This window comes from Melanostigma gelatinosum (genome assembly GCF_949748355.1).
Source record: "Melanostigma gelatinosum genome assembly, chromosome: 15".
Classification (NCBI taxonomy): Eukaryota; Metazoa; Chordata; class Actinopteri; order Perciformes; family Zoarcidae; genus Melanostigma; species Melanostigma gelatinosum.
Window position 1 is genome coordinate 14,909,881 of NC_136648.1, and position 22,084 is coordinate 14,931,964.

The 22,084-nt window shown below is 41.8% G+C and overlaps 2 protein-coding genes across 2 annotated transcripts in view; one reads left to right on the forward strand and one right to left on the reverse strand.

Annotated features, from left to right (window-relative positions):
• The first annotated feature begins 6,790 nt into the window (after positions 1-6,790).
• camk2n2a (calcium/calmodulin-dependent protein kinase II inhibitor 2a) lies at positions 6,791-9,672 on the forward strand. The gene is made up of 2 exons (XM_079284568.1): positions 6,791-7,225; positions 7,870-9,672. The coding sequence occupies exons 1-2, from the start codon at positions 7,057-7,059 to the stop codon at positions 7,938-7,940; spliced, it is 240 nt and encodes a 79-aa protein (XP_079140694.1). The 5' UTR covers positions 6,791-7,056; the 3' UTR covers positions 7,941-9,672.
• Positions 9,673-15,378: 5,706 nt separating this feature from the next.
• ece2a (endothelin converting enzyme 2a) overlaps positions 15,379-22,084 on the reverse strand; it is a 54,616-nt gene continuing 47,910 nt past the window's right edge. The window contains exon 4 of the mRNA XM_079284473.1: positions 15,379-16,177. Coding sequence (XP_079140599.1) covers positions 15,887-16,177 — 291 coding nt within the window. The 3' untranslated portion in view covers positions 15,379-15,886. The remainder of the gene's footprint in view (positions 16,178-22,084) is intronic.

The following is a 22,084-nucleotide window of genomic DNA, read 5'->3' on the forward strand; positions in this document are numbered from 1 at the left end:
ATGGTTGAAGATTACTGGAGTTAACGACAGTTACTGTAATGCAATAAAACCTTTGTGAGTAAAAAGCAAATACTTTATCAATATACCTGTTATTTTAATCTGCTCTGTCTCACAGCCTCGATGTTGAAGCACAGCATGCTAGGTCGGCTAATAACAAATTTGTTGAGGATTTAATGTTCTAACTGGAGCCACAATCCACCAGGAAACAAGGCTACAATCACTTGTGCTGATTATTTAACCAGGAAGTTATTTAAAGTTGATTGCTGATGATTGCCACGGTTCTAAACAAAGAAAGAAAGAGATTACAACATCTTGCTCAAATCATAAAGTAGGCCTTTAAATCATGCCACATTAAAGTAACATAAATATGGTCTATGAATATAATTATTACCTTAACTTAACTACTACTTCATCATATATTACAAAACAAATTAGATGAAAGATGATACGTTAATCATCTGAAATACGTATAAACCTAATAAATAAATTGCTGATTACATTGAAAGTAATTCAAAAGACACAAGAGAAACGGCAACAAAAACTCCAGGTGAAGATGTTTGGAGACAAAAAGGAGGAAGTCCTCATCTAGGCCTCTATTTATAAGTTGGGAGGTAGTACCAGTGTCGTAAAACACCACTTAGTGCCTCTAGCGGAAAAGTGTAGGGCAGAAAGCCTTCAGTTTCTAACAAAATTGTTACAAAAAAAAGAAGCTAAACTAAAGCTGTCTGCATGTAGTCAAACTGTTTATCTTAGTTTAACATGTATTTTCAAATTAGGTAAGTTGTTGTCTTTGTTCTACATTTTTTATAAACTGCATTCAGGAATATTATGTTTTTAACAACATTTTAGATTTGTCTTCAGTGAGATATAATTTAATTTATAGTGACTTTGCGGTTGTCAACATTAGGCTTCTGTTGATGCCCTAAAAACATTTAGTTGTATCTAAAATATAGATGAATTCCTGATCTGAATTGATTCATGTTTTAAATAAGTCGAAATAAAAAAAGCAATTATTCAATTATGAAAAAAGATCAGATAAGAGTATCGATAAAGAACCACACAGGAGTATCAATAAGAGCAGTAATGCTAAAAATAAAAAAAAATAAAACATTTCTATTCTACTGTGAATTAAATACATTATGATGTTATTTTGTTATTGCCAATCGTTCCGCACCTCTGATGAATAAAAACCTTTGAGTAATAGGTTTGAGAACCCCTCCTGTAATGCATGAACAGCTCAAAATTAAATTAAAGCTTTGAAATATGATTAAGGTATTCTTTTTTCCTCACTGTTAATTTGAGCCTATATTTCAATATATTTAAAGTACAATAAAAGACTGGTGCCACCACTAGGTCCCCATCTTTCTTCACTCAAGGTACTGAAATACACACTGTACCGGCTGACAGTGAAAGAAGACACTTGCTCCAGTTGATGATTAACAAGTCACATGCAATTAATGTCCGCTGTGATATCTCGTTTAATCCGTTCTGATAGCTGACCAACACTTCAGATGATATGATTATTCTCTAATTGTCTGAGCTTCATGGGTGTTGACCCTTATTGGTGGTGATGAGGGTGCAGGCATTGGTGGTTAAGTTAGGTAAAACCTTATTTATTGGGAGTACCGGTTTGCTCATATTTGTGATTTTGAGTGAAACTCCTCGACAACTATTGTATGGATTGCCGTAAAATGTGATGCACACATTCATGCCCCCGTGATGAATTGTAGTAACTTTGCTGACCCCCTGACTTTTCAACTGGTGCCATCATCAAGTCAAAATTGTAATTTGTCCAAAACTTTGATATTATTTATCTTCAACTACTAGCTAAATGAATGACTTTCCTCTCAGCCTCAGCTGCACTTTGTGTTAATTTTACCATGCTAACATGCTAAAGTGGTGAGCATGGTAAACATACCTGCTAAACATGTTTACCATGTCATCATGAGAGTGTTGGCAAACTCCATTTGGCTGAAAGCTTTCATGAGCTATATGCTTAAGTAGGCTACAGCCTCACAGAGCTGCTAGCATTGCTGCAGACTATTTAGTCTTGTTTATAATTATGTATTCCGATGAAGCCATTTATTAAAGTTAATTGAATTAAATTATTTGTCAAAATAAAATTCCAAATACAGTAGTAAAAATACAAGTGTATCAGAAATTGGCGGGGATAACACAACACAGTCCAAGACTTATTTCCATCGTGGTCTCCTGCAATAGTATCATCGATCAAATTCATTTTTGTGGTACAATATATACAAATTATTCTGTTTTAGGTGTGAATTCATTGATTCAATTAGTAAGATTTATTTTGTTTGTTGAATTCTTGCATCCAGAAATAGCCCAGCAAAACTATAGCAGATGGAGATGAATGCTGTATTCAACAAACAGTGTAAAAAGAAAAAGGCAGAGCTCCGGATCTAAAGAAAAAGTTTTGATAAATCCTGACACACCATGACCTTATGTGCTTGTGCTCCTGACAGGGAGCGGTGGGGTGGAGGGGTCTTTTTTGACTTTGGCTTTACCAGACACTCAACAGACAGCAGGAGGAAAGGTAGAGATGCGGTATCTCAGGAGAGAAAGCCATCACAGCGTGCTATAGTCACTGATGCCAATTACCGCTGTCACCCATCTGCTTTGGGCATGCACTGAAACGTGGGATAAGTGACCTACTTTGTGACAGTAGTGTGACTGCAGTGCTTCTTCTCTCACAAACAAACCAAGTGCTCCTTCCCTGAGGAAAGGCAGAGAGGGATTGTATCCTATATAGGGAAATATACACTGGTCAGTTTTAAAGATTTTTCTATTTGTCCTTTGAGTTTGAGCAGAGTGCACCGTTATTACAAAGCTCATTCACCCAAACCCCAGTTCTTACATCAATACAAAGATCCCCACAATTGGAAAAAGGTACATTTTCTCACTTATTTCTACTGGTAGCCATGCAGGTAGTTTTGATTCTGTCATGCTCAGGTTTTAGTAAAGCCTTCTCTATATTTTCTTCTGCCATCCCAGTACAACGGGGGTGGATGGAGTTTTGATTGTGGTGCCCACAGCATTCAAATTTACTCTAATCCATACAACATACTGTCAATAATTCTCATTGGGACGATTTCCTCAGTTGAAAGTAATTTCAGTGACAGTGAGGTTTGTGGATTATTAAGACATTAACAAGTGGGACATTCAATCAGCAAAGGGATGTTGCTGTTCATTTTTTATGTCAACAAACACAAGTTTACTCACCTAAATTGAGTTGGGATGGGAGCAGAAATTTCTGAATAGGATATCTCAAAACCTGAGCTCATACAACCCAAACTGCATGGCTTACAGTATACTGCTACAGCAGTGGTTTCCAACCTGGGACACGCATCCAAAACGGACACGGAGCACCACTAACATGTATTCAGAGTCGTATTTCTGGCTACAGTTGTGTTCTCATGTTTTAACAATTTCTCGGCTGATAGCTCAATGTTCAATGCACTGCATGTCTAGCTTGGTTCCTGAATTCTGAGCCTAATAACTGATAATAATTACAGAAACATATAGTTTTGTTACAAAACCTGCAAGTTGTATTCTACACAAATGTTCTGCAGATTATGTACTTTCAAGTACAACAAAGTTGCAGAAATAGCCTATTAAGTGTCGTTGAAATATAGCCAGTGATGCATGATGTCTAGTGAATATATGATTAAACGTCATTTTCTCTCAACATAAAATAAATTCTTGAAAATTTTAACAACTGTTTTATTCCTTAGTTGTTAGTTGATGTTACAAGTTGATTGTATGTACCTGCAAGAGTCTCCTACTATAGGACTATAAAATCAAGGACGTCACCAACGACATAAAACATTCACCTTTGATCCCAGCTTGGTTCTCTATGTGACGGAGGTGTGGGAGGTCTCGGTGAAGCTTCAGCATGCTGCAGGCTACAGCTGTGAGCATATCTATCTCAGCTGTGTGCTAACTGATCCAAAGCAGGAGCTCTGCCAATGCTCCCACGATCTATTGAAGGATTTCATGCTTAAGAACAAACAGCATTCATCTTCATGACAAGGAAAGCAGACATACATGATACTTTTATTTGGTCCATAAATACAGATGTTGTGTGCCTCTCCTCTTTCTCTTTGTCCTCTCACTTGCATTTTTAGTTTTTCTAAAATATACACCTGCACGCAGGCACATCAACACACACACAGACAAATCCTAAGAGATACGCAGGGAATTGATCCGGGCTCTTAGCTCTCTGCTTGTTATTGGGTTTTTTCCTCAGCCAGTGTGCCTCATGGAGGAACATAGTGTACGTGTGTGTGTGTGTGTGTGTGTTCAGCAGCGCCATGGTCTGCTCAAGGGGAGAGATGTGGAGAGTGAGTGACTCAGCATAGTGATTCATTTATAATTGGCGGCAGCGTTTCAAGAGCACACACACACACACACACACACACACACACATTTCTTAAGGGTGGGTGCCCCTATCAGAGATGACGGGATTGATTGAGTGAGCCAGAATGCTGTCTGCTAAGGAGGCAGAGATGGAAACAGAGAAAGAAGGGGACAGAGGAGAAGATATCACACCATGTGGACTGAGAAAGATCAATTGAACTAAACAGAGGCAGGCCAAACGAGGAGCCGTCGCACTTAAGGTTCAACATTATGTTCGAGGTGGTGCTTTATTAGGGGAAGGGGTATGAAAGAAAGGGCTTCCAGTTGGTATAACACAATCATGTTTTTCCCTAAATAATGAATATGAATCTGCACCTGGTGCCATATGGGGCAGCAGGTCGCCGACTGATGACATGGTGTGAAATCAGTGCATGAATCAACTGCTCTGCTTGTGACAGCTGGAGGCTGCAGTTTATTGGGCAGGAGGAGCTTTGTGAGTCAAACCCCTGGGGAATTACATTTAGATAGATTGGCAGATTTATGAGCTCTGATGCACTATATAGCCTTATACATCGATTGTGGATCCATGAGGGAAAAAAACTGAATAGGATGAATATAATTAGTTCTGTGACTGCTTTTTGTAATGCCTGAAAATAGACGTTTTGGGTTGAACTTGTCTCCAAACATAACATGCAGCCAATGTTTTCTAAACTGGTGGTTAACATAAATGCTCTCTGCACTCATATCAGTGACACAGGGGGTTATATTGGCCATGTTTCTGTGGGAGGCAAGCCAGCAGGCTTTGCTTTGACTCTGTAGTCGCCACACATCTTATCCCCCGTAGGAGATCCAAGAGCCTTTCCAACAACACTGATCTCAAAGAGTGTCAGCTGGTCACTTTCACCGGTCCGCGATGCAGACTGGCTGCTAAAACAGAGGAACACGCTGCTTCGATGGAAAGGTTATAACATGTTTATAGATGGGTCAGCTGGCCCGAGTTGTTAAACAGGTTTGCTCCAGAAATAGGCGTTCTGTCAGCTCATTATTTTAGTTTGTATGAGACACCATATGCTACAAGGACGGATGTTGTAACACAGACTGCAACAAAAAGAAGGCAAGGAAGAATGACGTAATTTCAAATGCAGCTACTGTATAAATCACACTGGCTCTGTCCATGGTGCTGAATAGAGCTGTTCACATATTGGCTGCTGACACCCAGGATCATATTATATAATTCTGTCTTTCTTTTTAAATTTTTGATTGTGTCCATTTATAGTAGAAAGTCTATAATGTATAAAATGTCATGTTTATTTGTCATGCTTCTTTTTATATACAACAGATCATAATGTATAGATCTATCTTATGTTAGAGTCTGTTGTTTGTACTTTATTTTGCTGCTCTGGCCCTTAAAGGGGCACACCAGTGATTTAGTATTTCAATGGGTGAAGCTCCAAAAACCTTGGATTTCCATGAATGAAACAATTTGTATAAAATATTTTTTGTAAGAATCATTCTGCCTGGTAAATGCCTATAAGGCTCCATGCTTCATTTTACAGTCTTGTATCCCAAAGATGACATCATCTGGGTTATTTTACTCCAGAACGCTCATCCAGACACTAACTGTATACTCAACACGAGTAAACTGGCTTTTACAGTATGTGCATAATCAGAGTGCCCTTTGCATGTCTTTGTCCCAGTCTCTGTTATAGCTCACCAGCATGCTGCACTATTAACAATGGTGGAAGAAACACAAAGTCCCACATTAAACATTTTACTTAATGCTGTGAAAACACAAGTATCGAGGAATACAAACACTTCTCAAAGCATTATATTGTTTACAGTATTTTCAATATTTAGTATAAATCTACAGCTGTCAGATAAGTGGGTAAAAAGTGAAATATTCAGAAATGTAGAAGTATAAAGTGACATAAAATAAAGAAATGCTGAGGTAAGTACTTGATAATTGTTATAACTCATGCTCTAAGAAGCACAGAGAAGGAAGTAATCATCCATTATTAAGTTCCCTTTAAACCTTAATACACTTTTATTATATTGTGGAGTGAAATATACCCTTTAATGGGGCTATTATATGCTACATATAATGCTAATGTGTCTATTCATTTGAACAGACACACAATACGTGTCTATGTGATGATGAATCTTCCTCAGATATCCTAAAGTGAGGGTCCTTCACTTGTGTAATTGCATCTCTCGCCTGCTGATGTCCCTCTTGCTCCTCCACCGCTCGGGGTCCCCTGGCGTACACACGCGCGCACCAGCGCGCACAATAATGCACACACACAACACGCGCGCGCTTCAAACCCGGATGGATGACTTCACCGTTCTGCCTGGGTTTCCTTTATGATCCCGGGATCTCCCACTTCCCTCACCAGACATCAGCCAGCAACACAGCGGAACACAGCTCTCCCTCTCTCACTCGCGCGCCGTCTCTCCCTGCAGCTGCAACACATCCAGAGACCACAAAGAGACCACAACAACAACCGAACCTCAAACCGTCCAAACCGAGTTACACTCAGAAAGGATCCGAGCAGGAGAAAAAAACAACAGCTGCAGCTTGCACGAAAGAGGGGAATCTACGGCTTTATTGATAACGTCGCTGAGGAAAGACTTTTGTCTACTTCTGTATTTACGCTGGTGATCCTTCTCCGTCGTGCCACAATGTCCGAGGTGCTGCCATACAACGAGGGGAAAATGAACGGCTATGGGGCAGATAGCGAGGTCAGCCAGATGTCCTACAGCTGCGGACTGCAGGACACAAGCGCCTTTTTCTCTGCGTCGCAGGCGAAAAGACCCCCAAAGCTTGGACAGATCGGCAGAGCCAAGCGAGGTAAAGGATGGTTAAATAAAGGATTGAGGCATGTTGTCTTTAACTGATACATGGACATAATTATTTATGTGATAGAAAAATTGGCACGGTATTTTGGGACTTACCGTGAGTTATTTGTGATATTGCAATTAACATACTCTATTTAAATTCATAATGTTGTATAATAAACACAGTGTCGATGTTTGAAAATTCACTACAGGATAAATAATTACGCATGTTTATGGTTGTCGACCGCATTCAAACTGTTTACATATGCACGAGACGTGATCGTCAAGTAAGGACACACCCCATATGTGCTCAAAACAATAGGGTTAAACCGTAAGGATAAAACGCCTGGCTCGTCGCCGTTATCGGGAATGACTTGTTTTGACCAAAAACGCGTACTCGCGCGTACTCGAGGTCGGGGATTTGCAATGGTGCTTTAGTTAATGAATTAATTTATTCACCTGCAATCACGTTCTCTCTACTTGCTTTGGTTATTTAGTGCGCCATGTCCCCTCCACTATAGGCCCTACATAAGAATCCACCGACCTTACAATGAACACACAATGAACTCACGATTGAATGGAATATTATAGAAATGTAAATATGTATATTTCCCTCCATGCTCTCAATAACCGTCCTCTCCTCTTTTCTCTCAACAGTGGTCATCGAGGACGACCGAATAGACGAGGTCCTGCAGGGGATGACAGACAAGTCTTCACCCGGCGTTTAAACGTGAGCGATGCCTTGCAGACTTTTTAATTTTGATCACCGATTTGAAGCACTTGTCGGCTGTGCATGTTCGAGGATTGCAGGAGAAAAAACGACGGCACGAAGCAAGGATGGTGTGACTGACGAAAGGCAATGGAGAGAGAGAGAAAAAGGCAAAGACGGGGGGCAGATGGAGAAGGCTTGAGGAAGAGAAATGTTGAAGAAAGCTGTGAAGAAAGAGAAAGCGATAGGGAGAGAGACTCTGGAAAAGACCAAGATGTATCATGGGATTGCTGGCAATTCTCCAAGCGAATCCCGAATTGAACTACTGCTGCGCAGCAAGATGTTGAGATGGCGGACACCGCTCAACCTCTGCTGACTTTAATGATGGATGAACTTGTCATTACTTCACGACCATCTCTTTTTCCTTTTCAACAGCGCTGTAAGCAACAACATACTGCAACTGGAGGCTGATGCTAAATCCCAGCCCTATTTCAATAAGTTGTACAGTACAGTAGGTAGGCTAAGCTCTCAGACGCCCCCCCCCCCCTCCTTTAGGCTTTGCTTTGTTGATTCGGTCAGCGGCGGTGCATTCAAGGGAGCTGTCCTTTCAGCACTGGTCCAATGCATTCCTGTTGCTGCTATCGCTTTTCAAAAGCAGAACTCTCAGCCTGCTAAATAGAGGAGACCCATTGTATGTAAAAACATATATTCGAGGATGGTGCAATGTTAATATTTTCTGTAGTAGAAGCCCTGTTTGCTCTTGGCCTTTAAAAGAGCATTAGGCCACAGAATAAACCTGAACCACAGGCAACATTCTTCTTCTTCTTCTTCTTCTTGCATTACCCATCGGTGGTTAAAGGTGCGGCTTGGCACCTTCATGTAGCTGATTTACACCTGCACATATCTTTTTTTCCTCTATTTCTTTTTTTTTTTTGTATTTTCAACTGCTCCGATATCTACAGAGGCCAGCACAGATGTGGAGAATATAGTAAATGTTTGAAACAAAAGTCATGAAATTGATGGGAAAAAAAATTACGCTTTCCATAATTTGGGTATTTTAAGTTTGCAAATATTCGTCTTTCGTCTTCTATACGTATTTTCTCCATCTATTTGCATGCACTTTCACTCCGGTGCCAATGTAGGTGCCACTACTCTTACCCTGGCACGCTTCTTTTTAACAAAAGTCATATTTGTATTTTTATATCTAAATATTTGTTATTTAAATTATATGCTAGTCTATCGTCTTACAATTCATCAACAAAAATATTTCTACTTCAGAGAGGATATACAGAATGAGACGAAGCGAAGATGTTGGTGGACTGGTCTCATTCTATATCACAGGTCGGGCGTTTTTTAAAGACTAACTGAATGTGTCTGGGGTTTTTGCACACATCAATGTTAAACTATTATTAAGAAATCGTATACTGTGACTTGAGCTTCGTTGATGAATTTGTTAGAAAATGGCAGTTGTAGAGTATATTGCACTGTTTACGAGTATCCTCAAATAACGTTGTTATTTGACAGATTTTGGACATTACAGTTTTTGTTTTTTAATTTTGATTATTTTGTACCATTATTTTAAAGAAACTGGATATGGTTTGTCGTGCATGAAACCTTAATATTTTCAATAATGAAACATTGTTTTATGAAGCAAAAAAGCAACACAAATGTCATGACATTCTAAGAATGAGTCATTGTATATTATGATGCCATTTTCACTGTATTTGGTGAACTAATAAATGGTGAAAGAATATGTAAATGTGATTCTTTGGTTTGGCTTTTGTCCCAAAACATTTTACTATGCCATTCAACGGAAGCTGATACCCAAATAGGGCCAACATCAGAGTGGTCTGGGCTTGTTCTGTGAATAAAAGTCAAGGGGAGAAAACAACGCAGAACATATCCCCTCAGCACAGCACACTGACAATTAAAAAAATAAAGATAAATAAACTCTTGTTAACAAACATACATGTAGTTTCAGCTTCAAAAAGCATCATCTCTTTTTTCTGTAGCCTTTGGGGTCAGTAGCCATGACTTCAGTAGCATAAAATACTGGTGCTTATTTAAAGAGCAGGGAAGGAACAGTGATCCATCTGTTAAGCTGTTAAACAGCTCTGTGCCGGCCTACACTAGTGAATTCATTAAACCACAGACCCCTGGGGGTCCACAACTGCCCACATGATCATCTTTTAAAGTCGAGATGTGCAGTGTCCTCATCCAGGAGCTCTCACACAGAGGCTATAACAGGGCTGTAAACACTGGCTTTGGTTGGTACACCAAGAACAAACAAGCACGCACACGTTCTGTGGTTTATTACAGTGTTAACATCTATTGTCAACCGACCCACACACAATGGCAGAAACTGGAAATTTCAAACATTTATTGCTTTTTGGTTTCTTAGTTTCCACATACTGTCAATTGCAAAACAAATGGTATGAAGGTATAAACTGATTCAGGTCGGTGGAAAACCCACTAACTATGCAGCACATACTGTACTTATTGGTCTCTGTGACAATATATAAAGATCAACATCACAGTCATTTGTTATCCTATTTTCTCTGAAACACACATGTGGATGTATCTTTTTATGTTTTTGTTTTGTCAAATCTCAATTTTTTCTTTCACATATTAGCTGAGTGACTTCACAATCTTTCCAAGAACCCCCTGGAATCTGCAAAAAGCAGCCCCTGAGGTACAAGTACCACGGGCAGGGAATAACTAATTCATTACACCAACAGATCTCAGGTGGAAGAAAAGGTGTACTCTCGAATACCGTACGACACTGTTTGGCAACAGTGTCAGCCAGGAAATTGTGTCCGTTGATATTCCCCCTTTTCCACCTGCAGTACACAAACCTGCACAGCACCGATAAGTCAATAGAAATTATTTTCCTGGTAATCTCACAATTTAATTTACCTGAAAATCATGCTGCAGATATGAAAGAATTTCAGTCTCTGAAGCAAAATGTATAGTATCAGGACGGATCTATAAAAAGCTACATGTTCTGACAACAATGCTTCAATACTAATCCTTCAGGACACTGAATTGCACTTCACTCTAACAACAGAACATCAACAAAGCGTCACCAATGTAGCAAACCAAATTCCCATCAGAGAGATTATTGACTGTCCTGATGACACGAGCGCTGCACTGAATGAACACATAGTGCTATTGATCAGGTTGTTGTTGTGGATGTCGTGTTTGTGTGAGTGTATGTGTGTGTGTGTGTGTGTCTGTCTACGGTCATGGACAATTACACTTTTCACAGTAATGGGCGGCCCTGGAAGGCCGGAACCGGACTGACACATTTGGGCAGATATTGAATTGTATCAGCTCTGCTCCATGCCTCTCTCCTATCATGAGTGTGACTGTGAACATGTGACTTTAAAAGTCAATCAATTAAGTCCTTCTATCAATATGCTGCAGCATTGCTCTCCCTTCAGTGTTATGCGTTATTCTTAATGTAAAATATGTCCAGACAATAGGCTTAAAGGATAACACTGGTGTTGTTTTATCTTCTAAGTATACAACCATCCCACGGTTGTATGCCTCCACTAACCAGTCAAGTTGCAAAATTTCATCACTTCAGAATTTTATCCTATTAGTCATTTGAGTGAAACTGTCATAATTAGCATATACATTCTTATTATTATGAGTTGTGGCCAAAAACATGTTTTGTGAGGTCACAGACACCTTGACCATTGCCCACCAAAATCGAATCAAATCATTCAAGTTTGTGCCAAATTTCAACAAATTCCCTCCAAGCATTCCTGAAATATTGTGTTCACGAGAATGGAACGGACGGACAACATGAAAATGTATCTGGCCACGACTTTGAGAGGCATAACAATGCCCGAAAGAGATCAAAACCAGCAATTAATTAATCTTACAAACAAGTATTGTGTGCCATCAAGCTCCATCGTTGTCCCAAGAATGCTCAAGAATGCAGTTTTGCGTTCACACTGCTATGCTAGTTTACTGTAATTAAGAGCAAGGAAACCTATTCAGCTTTGGTTACAGACCTTTTATTCAAACCAATTTGTTGACAATAATTCAAAGACAAAATGCTCCAGAATTATCCTTTAAATTAATTTGTAGGATGTCTGACTTGAACATCCCAGGCAACAACTAATGAGCTACTGCCCTCTGTTGACACGTAAATGAAGTCATTATTTTGCAACTCTCAGGGTCAGAGGTCAGTTGACTGTGAGCTGGAGCTATAGATGTAACCCGAGGTCTTTGAGACCTGTGTCCTGACCTGGCAGACGGGGCTGGGAGTGCAGGCCATACTGGGGTCAACACAGATATGCTGTAGATGCCTCCCCAGTGGACAGTCACTGTGTAGCCACATATACACTGGATAGAAATACAAGCATGACGGAGGTTTGTGTGCAAAACGCAGAAAAAGCTATGGCAGACAGCAGTAAATGTTAAGTGCCGTCGCACTGTTATCTCTGACATACATGAACACACACAGCTCAAAGCAACTCTCAGCTCTGGGGTCAAGCTGAGCGTGTGCAGTGAGAACAAAGAGCTTTGATCCGATTCCACTTCCGCCCCATCCTGAGCGGACTTCCATTAATATTCCTCCTCCAGTTACATAAGCCTGCCATACAATATATTATGCTATTATGCTGCCCCAAGAGAGATGGGCAGATATACAGTGCTGTTTAAAGCAGTGGCAGTTCTTTCTCCAAGTCCACAACGCAGACTGGTTTCCACTGACAAGGATAGCTGGTGATTCTCTCCATCTTATCTATGCTGGTCTGTAGCAGCCTGCTTCATAGGCAGTAAGTTACAGCGTGGTCTTATTTTCATGGATTTAAACTGCAATAAAGGAATTACAAAATATTTTTTGATGGAAAAGATCCCTAAAAGGTGCTAAGATTGGGAGCATTTGTATTGCCTCTGAAGGGTGCCGGCATGCAGTGTTTACCTGAGGGCCAACAGGAGGGTGGGTGCTGCGCTTCGAGACGCTGTTATTGTCTGTAACTGCTGGAAGAGCTGTGGCCTTGAGCTCGTCATTGGGGCACTCACATGCACTCACATGCACTCAGAGAATAAGTTTGACTAACTTTGGGTTTGTTTTAAACCTGTACGTGCCCCATTAGACATGTTTTTTTTAATATTGCCGCATTCCCAGATATCAATAAATAACTTTGTTAGTACAATCGAACTAAACCACACAATTAGGACCATGGTTGTAGGAAACAAGAATTTCCCTTCAAGAATCACAGAGGATGCTTTGAGTGTAGCTGCAGTAAGCACGGACGTGAATGGGGTAAAAAAAAAAGGCAGTAGTGCTGTGTCGTGATACAGTTTAACACCGTCACATACCGTGGGGCAGATAAAACCCACAGATGTTTGGTTAAAGCATGCAGTAGACCTGTCGAGTTGCATGAGACCTCACATAACACCCACACGCACCAAAGCACTCAGGGCCAATCGATGCAGACTGAGAGGGCAGGCTGGTGGTGGTGGTCGTGGTGAGATAAGTGACTGAGAGTAAGAGAGAGACAGAAAGACGGAGAGAGAAAGGCATTGAGCATGCAGTAGATTAGTGTTGTTGTTGCCCTTGGGCAACAGAGCATGGAGGACAATCAGCAGCAGGAGAGAAAATTCTGGCTCTACGATCTCTCACACGTAAATACGCCGTGCTCTAATAAATCACAGCCTAAGACACCTGGGTGACTCAGGTGATCAGCTACAGAAACAAAATAATCTGCAAATAAGACGAAAAGCTTTGTGCTAAACAGAAAATGATGACTAAGCCTCTCCTGCGCGAGGCCTGCCCCATGCTCTGTGGTTATATAACTTAAGTCCAGTCAAGTTAAATCTCAATGTCTGTGCCATTGCAGATCAGTCAGTCTGACTTCGGGAGCCAAAAAACTAATTTGCAACAAAAAACTATTTTCTACATACAGGATTATACCACTATATTCATATATTGGCGGAACTGAAATTGAAGTGAGACTAAACTAAGTCCAACGGAGGAAAAAGTGTGGAGAACTCGTACTTTAAGGGAAAATCCAGCAGAACTCTCTACATTTGCAGGGACATAGCCAACCTCCATCCAACCACACGGAGAGTTGAATCCATCATTATGTGTTTTATGTGCCAGTGCTGCAGTGGAGCTGAGCTGCACCCCTACGTCTCTATTGTCATTACGTATAAAACCTGCTGGCACTTACAGGAACTCTCCTGTTCAGGTAGTCAGGGCATTGGACCCAAATGTCACCATGGAAAACAGATAACAAATCATGCGAGGGTCGATACAGAGCGGGGGACATTGAGACCACCACTGTCTGACAGAGATGCATTACAATGTGTGAAACAGTGCGTGTACAGCGAGTGTGGATAACAAGAGAATATTTACGATCGCAATAGTCAGCTAAGCTACAGCAACAGTCAAAGGAAATGAGAATGCAGTAATGTCACATCATTGTTTACTTCGTTTGAAATCTTATAATATAAAAGACACAAAGATGAAAACATTTGAAAAACATTAATATTCATGTTATTGCAGAGCACAACAGATTGAGATTAAAATTCATTCTTGACTTTGAAAACAGTACTTCATAAAACAATCTCACCATAAAACTTCATAAGTGCCATGTGAGAACACACACCGTACAAGCGTAGCAACGGTAAATAAGGGGGGGGGGGGGGGGGGTTAGCCAACAGTTACTTACATGGTAACTGATTAAACTCTGTCTGCTGAGGAAGATCATGGGATATGATCAAAAGCTCCAGAACAGCTTACCTTACCGTACCTTTTCAACAGCAAAGTTGAAACTACAGTTACACCATCAGAAAGTCATGGAACGAAAGAAGAGCCATCTGAAAAATCATGCACCTTTTTTTTTTTTCTTCCCCCAAGTCTTAAAAATAGGCAGTAATTAGATCTCAGTGGTGAATTAAAAATAAATGATTTCTACTTTATCAATGTGTTCCCCCCCCCATCCAGTCACCAGCCTTCCTGCCTGTCTGCATGCCTTGCTCTCTCTTTCAGGTCTAAATTTAAGCAGCAGAGAGCACAGGACCCGAGACTCATCTCATGTTTCCTCAACAGATAACACGCAGAGTGGGCTGTTACTTGTTTGCGCTGGCTGGTTTCAAACTCTGCATGTCTCCATCAGCAGCTTTTGTTTGGAGTCTAAAGCAGATGCAGACAACCCAGAAGGGGAGAAATCGACTGACATATAAACGGACTTTAACAGTGACTGAACATGCAGGTCAGCGCTGCTGTTGTGTACCGTGTCTCGACGTGCCAGTTTGTCTTGCACATTTTGCAACATGGGCAGACTCGTGTTGCACCATAGAAGCAGAGACAGAACAATTAAGAACACCGGGATGTAAAATTGTTTTTTCAAAGATAAAATGTTCTATTATGAACTGCACGACAAAAGACGCTGATGGTAGCAGCTTCTGAGAATCATGACAGACAGAAACACGATGAGTCATCGTTAAACATGAGTACAAATGACTCCACAGTGATCACAAACTGAATGAATTACCAATACACTTGTGTAAGTGTTGTAAATAGTCAAAATAAATACCACACGGTTTCTTTTGATTTGTCTCAAACATGATTATTATGCTGCTGTTTCCCATTCTTCTTTGGAAATATAACTACTGCAAATGATGGTGAATTCACCGCATTGATTTGAATGTATATTTGGTCACTATTCGCTGTCGTATTTTTTATTTGTATCGAGTGTGGCTGGTGGTGCATAGTCTAATCCTGTATAAAACAATCCATCCTCACAGATGTGAACATCTGTGCTCAACCTAAACCGCAACTAAAAATACACAACAGTTCATTCTTATAAAATGACACAACTGAAAGGCATTTGTGGTCACGAAGGCCGTTTCTGTTGTATTTGTGACCGTGGAGAAGTTTGAGTTTCTTTGGTCATTGTCACATTATAGAGCTTACTTATGAATCTCAGAGTTAATCTATTCCTAGAAGTCAATATTAAACAGGAAGTCTTCCTCGTCGTCAGTTTGCATTGTGACAATCGTGGTAGGCGGGGATTTGGTGTCCTCCAGTAGCTTTTTCTCCAGAGCTGCATCTTCTGGGCTTAGCTCCTCTCCTTTGGTCATGACGTACACAAAATATTCAAAGCCTTCTCCATAACTGTGCGTCTTAATCGACCAGTTGTACTCTGTGCGAGCATAGAGGCGTTTCCTGAAGAGGGGCGATGCGAAGGTTATAGAGACGAATCGTCCTCCAGGCTTCAAGCAGCGTCTAACCTGGAAGAACAATGAAGAAAGAGGAGAGGAAGAGTATTAGAAGCCCTACTAACAAGACCCACACACTCATTTGAGGTATTTTATCTGAAATTGGTATCCCTCCAATCAGGCACATGGCACTGCGTCACTGTAAGCCAAAGCAAATGTTGAGCATGGAGATTTTCAGTCCGCAGTGCTGGCTGTTTAGCCATGCGATCTGATAACACGGCGTGACAGTAGGGACACTGTGAGGGTCCCTCTATATGAATAATTCTTGTTCTGGGTCCATCAACACAGCAGTGAGTTGATCCTTCGTCTGAGATACACGTGTGCATCAGGACACGGTTAGCTTGAGAGAACTGCAGAGCTCAGGCAAATACCAGTACACACACACACACACACACACACAGAATGTGGGAATTGACACAAACGCATTTGGTTTGGTTCAGGCAGGGAGTTTCTCCAGAGACAAAAGGTGTGAGCGGGAGAGAGGGGAACAGAGTCTGCAGAGCAGTGAGCAGCAAACCTTTTGTGTTTCATTCATCAGACATGTAGACTGGGTCAACACATGGTCACATATTCTCTCCATGCATTGCTGGAGAATGACTGAACATTAGCAGACAGACAAAAGGCGACACCTTGGATTGTTGAAGTCGGATAAAATGACCACGCGGTGGTCGACAAAAAAACGACAAAAAAAACAAAACATGTGACAACATTCAAAACATGCGGCCGGAGAGATGCAATGACTTTCAACATTTAAAGAGAGGCGAAGAAGGCCAACAATGTTCTCTGACCAGTTATGGATTAAGCTTCTATTCGCTAGCATTGAGCGGCACCATTTGAAATTGTGAAATAAATGAGCCGATTAGCATGGCAATACAATTGTTGTATTCAAGATTTGGTCGCCTAAAAGGTTTATCTTTTAAAATCAACAATCAGCTGTTTCTAATGTTAGCTCCCTAACGTTGGAAGCCAGCAGTAAAGTAGACTTAGACTTCACATGGGACTAGGTGGTCTTGGGACTTGAGAATTGCAAGACTTTCTTTAGGGCGTCTCTGTTGTTAATTTGAAATATTATATAAGGAATCACCACTACATGGACATTTATTGTTCCAAGGGATTAAATATAAACATGTTGTCTAGAGACACCGTTTATGAGCTAATTCATGAGGCCCTAATGCCATAGACTGTAGATGAAGTATGTGTGACTTCAATGAATGCTGGGACGGTAATGTCCTGTAGGACGGGGTAGTTGTGGTCTATAAAGCTGTGGAGGAGCACAGTGCCCCCCCCCATGCTGTCCTGGGGTCCTTGGAGAGAGGACGAGCACGTGTGTTCCTGCTCTTCTCACATGATTCATCTCCACCAGCAAGCAGCCCGAACATGAATTATTCACTCTCCACTGTGTGAAACGGAGGAAAACCTAGAGGAAGGGTGGAGGGGTCGTTAAATATGGGATGAAGTGAGTAATGCAATGCACAGCAATGGGAGGGTAAAGCGTAGAGCGATCTACATTAAGAAGTGCCTGATAAAAACATGGCAGAGAGTTGACAGAATTCAGAATTGAAGCCATGACAATCACAATAAAAAAATAAAAAATTGTATTGCTTTTGACAGGGCTAGGCTAACTGTTAACCCACCTCAAATGTTTGGGCTGAAGTCGCCTCAACGAGTCCTCGTACAGTACAGTACATATGTGTGCCATAAAACAAAAGCTATTGAGCTAAAAGAGGTACAAACGCTCAGTAGAACTGATCTTTTTTTACCCTTTTGATGAGCACATCTTTTCCCTTAAAAATACACCATGAGAGTTTCCTCGGAAGGCCATGTCAGATTCGTGGAACAACACAAAAGTCAAAGTGCAGTACAGGTGGAGCCCTCCGGAGGCTTTGGCGAGTGACGAGACCGAAGTGGGAGTTAAAGTGCATCATCCTGACCTCACCCTTCAGCCATTATGCATGACACTGAGATGTATGGGTGCACACTTTGTACCTGTGCAGTGTAACTCCACACCCTTGTGTCACCGCTGATTAGAGGACTGACGTGACTGCAACCCAAGACGAGTCACTGAACTATAGAAAACACCTCGGCCATAACCGTCACGGCTCGTAAGCCAGGCTGGCAAGCTGGAGGACGGCTTGAACACTAAACTCCGTTATTTCAGGACATTTTAAACAAGCTGACACAGACATTACCCCCCCCCCCCAACCCCACATCATGGGTTTCTCAGGATACATTACTGACCGAGATTCTCACGCTCAAGTGTGTGGTGAGTCATATACATACATATTCTGGATGTATATCAGCACGCGTACTACGACAACAGCTCTGGCACTATGCAAATCATCCACCCACAGATCAGAGTGGTGGCATTACTACGATAAAGGATCGACAGTGGCAGGTTTGTTCGGATGTAATGTTGTGCTTTGAATGCTGCAGACAAACAAGTGTTGATCTTAAATGTGCCTCATGTAGAGTCTCTAACAGAGTCAACAGGTGGAGGAAGGCTCACTGGCTGCTACGCCCAAGTGAAGAAGTCGGTTTTCAAAATCCCCTCTCAGTCCGACATCTGTAAGCGGATCCTAAGTGGGCCACAGGGCTTCTCCAAGAGCACAGAGGAAACCACTCCGTTAGCGCCATCTTCACACACTCACACTCCACTGAAACCATTCCTCAAAATACACACTCCACACACACACGACATGATTTACTCAAACACACACACACACATTGCATCATGGCCTCTCCTGAATTATTCAGTGTGGTGGAAGGAGCTTGTGTCTGCGTGACCTGACCCGCCTTGAGTGCACTGCAACAAAGAGGAAACATGAGATCCGGGGTTCAGATCCCCCATGAGGAATTCCAGGTAATCCCACTGCCATTCTGAGATGATCAACAATATTGGAATATCAATCATTCTACTATATTTCTTCATGTGGCGAACAACTGTTTAGCGTTATATTATCAGAACATTGTCTCGTCTTTCTGTGATCACCCCATTAAGAATTAAGAAGGGACAGTCTTTGTACTGGGAGAAACAAATGAACTTGTCTAAAACTTTGAAATATGAACTTTGTATCGGTCAGTAAGAATGACATTTCTCTGTGTCCTCAAGTCCTCCTGTTCATCACTTTGTCTTCCTGCTCACACTGGACTACAACAATAATATTCATCCTATTTATCTCCTCTTTGAGCCTAAAGATACTTTACATGAGATAACTGGTACGATGGTCAGACGAGGAGATACTTACTCTGTCTTACTCTTTCAAATTCTCCTGCATCAACATAACTCAATGTCCATTTACCGGCTGTAAACCACGGCCTGCATCTCTTTTCTTCAACTCGATTTGCTTTTAAAGACCATGAGATGAGGTTAAAAACCACCAAACTAGAAGGTGGACCATGAGTTAAGACTTTTCTGGTCAAATTATCAGAGGATACCTATTTTTGGTGTTTCGCCACTTTGTTTGAAATGAGTTCAACCTGTCTGAGATGACTCTAGAACAGTCTTATGAGCACAAATGCACACATGGCAAAGTGAAAGAGGAATGATGTTATTGGTGGTGGTTAAAGTGTGTCAGTCATTTTGGTCCATTTCACTTCCTTGCCGATCGCCAAGTCATGAAGGACGGCAAGCTAGAACCGGTCAGGGTCCAATGTGTAGTCTGCTCTGCTTCTCGATCAACGCACAATAACAGTTTATAACTCTATGATCCCTTAAATGACACAATGACCATCTCAAAAGACAAAAAAACATCTTTCAGTCCTTCCTTGCATTGAATGGGTTTCATCCAAAAATGTGGAAGAATCAGAAAACATTGTGGTTTGCCCACTAATAAGTTATTATTGTTTTGTTATTTAGTTTGCCCATTCTGGACCAGTGATGGAGGCTTTAGTGTGGGGGATGATTATTGAGAGGCAAGCAGAGGTACATTTGTGTGTGTGCGCACTCACCTCCCTGTGGGTGAGGCAGAGCTGATCAGTGGGTAGAGACAACAACAGAGTGCTATCGCCGGTCAGCAGACTCGTATGGGCCCCTATGCTGTCTCCTTTAGAGACACTGTACACACACACACACACACACGGCTATGCAGCCTGTGCATTCCTTAAACATGCACGTAAGAACAAATACTTGAACTTGGGCAGAGAGCACAGGGATGAGGAGGTGCACTTTTTATTTAGGTCATATTTTCATCGTTCATAGAATCCCTCCCATCTTCTCTGTGGTTGTTCGCTGGTCTCGTGTAGCTCCGCAGACCCCTCACTGCAGCCCCTCCCTGAAGTAATGTCCATGTGAAATCAACCGCTTCTCTTCCTTTCAATTTCACCTTACACAGACACCGCAGTCAGACATGTGGATGGAAAAAACGTGTAAATGTCTTGAGGAAACAGAGGAACAACGAGGGAGTGGGTGAGAGAAAGGAGGAGGAAAAGAAGGAAGGTGGTAAGAGAGTAAAGACGGGAGGGAGGAGGGGTGCGAGAATGAGGTCTCAATGACGGTCTACCAACAAAGCAGATCTGCTCTTCTGCTCTTCCCTCCAGGGGTGCAACAGCCTACTTTGCTTCCTTCATCCTTCCATCCCTATTTTATCCCTCATTGTCTCTTCTTCCTCCTCCAAGCTCCTGCCTTCAAGAGCCAAAATGTGCAAACGCTATAAAGCACCATCTGCACTGGAGAAGCGAGTATAAATTTGCCTGAGCGAGTGGGCTGTTGCTGCACAAAGCGGCTTCCTCTGCAACATGTTTTAAAAATAAAAATAAATGAGAAAATAACACCTTTTAAAAAGGCAGTTTTTGTAAGTCTAGGCGCTCCATATGCACAAGAGCAAACCAGAATAATAAACATGCATACTTGTGATCACACGTATTCTTTAATGCACACATTATCCCACTGGAAGACTTACAGTACTTGGCACAGTATATATTCTGCCCTCCCACCTTTTCCCCCCTAAATTTCCTCTCTGCTACCCTCCTGTCCTCCCCTCTCCTCACCCACCTCACACCCCAGCACCTCCGCCCACCCACTGCATAGATAAATTATACATCAAAGACCTTTTCTCTTCTCTCCCTCAACATCTATCCACCCTAAAAAAAATGGCTTGCCTGTGCGCGAGTTAACATTACAGGAAAAAAGCTGACGCCGATTCAAAATGCAGATTTCTCGGCTTGATACCTTCTTGGATATTTGCTCTGGTATAAATCAGTTTGTGTGGGCGTGCGGCGGCTCGGGCTATCGTAGGAAGACGACAACATCCCGGCTTTCAAGTAGGCGCGTCCCTCCCTCTCACGCCTCACGTTGTCATGGAGACAAAAGTTTAGCGCCGGTCACGGTAACGTATGTAGGTCAGAACGAGACACCTCTCACAACAAAAACACCAGGCAGCAGAACAGAGGAACCTCACGCCTGCGTTAGACGAGGAGATTGCCAGGAAGTTTGGATAACGAGCGGCGCTGATGTGAGAACACAAGCTCGAACAACACAAAACTACACGGAATGTTTACGGTGGAGATGAACATCAACATTTCACTGGTTTGAGGCTCTCTCGGTCTGCAGACAAGCACGGAAAAGTCTTTCTCAGTAGCCGAATTAGCGGGTTGACTTTAGGTGAATGCCGGAGTTCAATAAAAACAAGGAACTATTTTTTTTTTTACAATAAATGTAGCTGTGAGCTGGTTCACTGCTGATCTGTTCACGAAGCGCTTCTTCAACGTGAATAAAACTGAAAGCTGTGCGTTGGTCATTTCCTTTCAAATGAGGGGAAACTCTCGTCTTCGGGCACATTTTCAACCACGAGACGCAACGTTAGTGTCAGTGTGTGTGCGTTGTGTCCGTGCCCGTGCGTGGACCCCTGTCTAACCGATCAGCATCTTTGCATTCAGCCGCCACGTTCTCCCCTCATGGCAATCTGGCATGCCAAGCTAAAA

Excerpts from the sequence above, each read along its gene's own strand:
- camk2n2a (XM_079284568.1), top strand. The coding sequence starts at position 7,057 with ATGTCCGAGGTGCTGCCATACAACGAGGGGAAAATGAACGGCTATGGG. Across the intron at positions 7,226-7,869 it reads GATCGGCAGAGCCAAGCGAG|TGGTCATCGAGGACGACCGA; the intron begins GTAAAGGATGGT and ends TTCTCTCAACAG.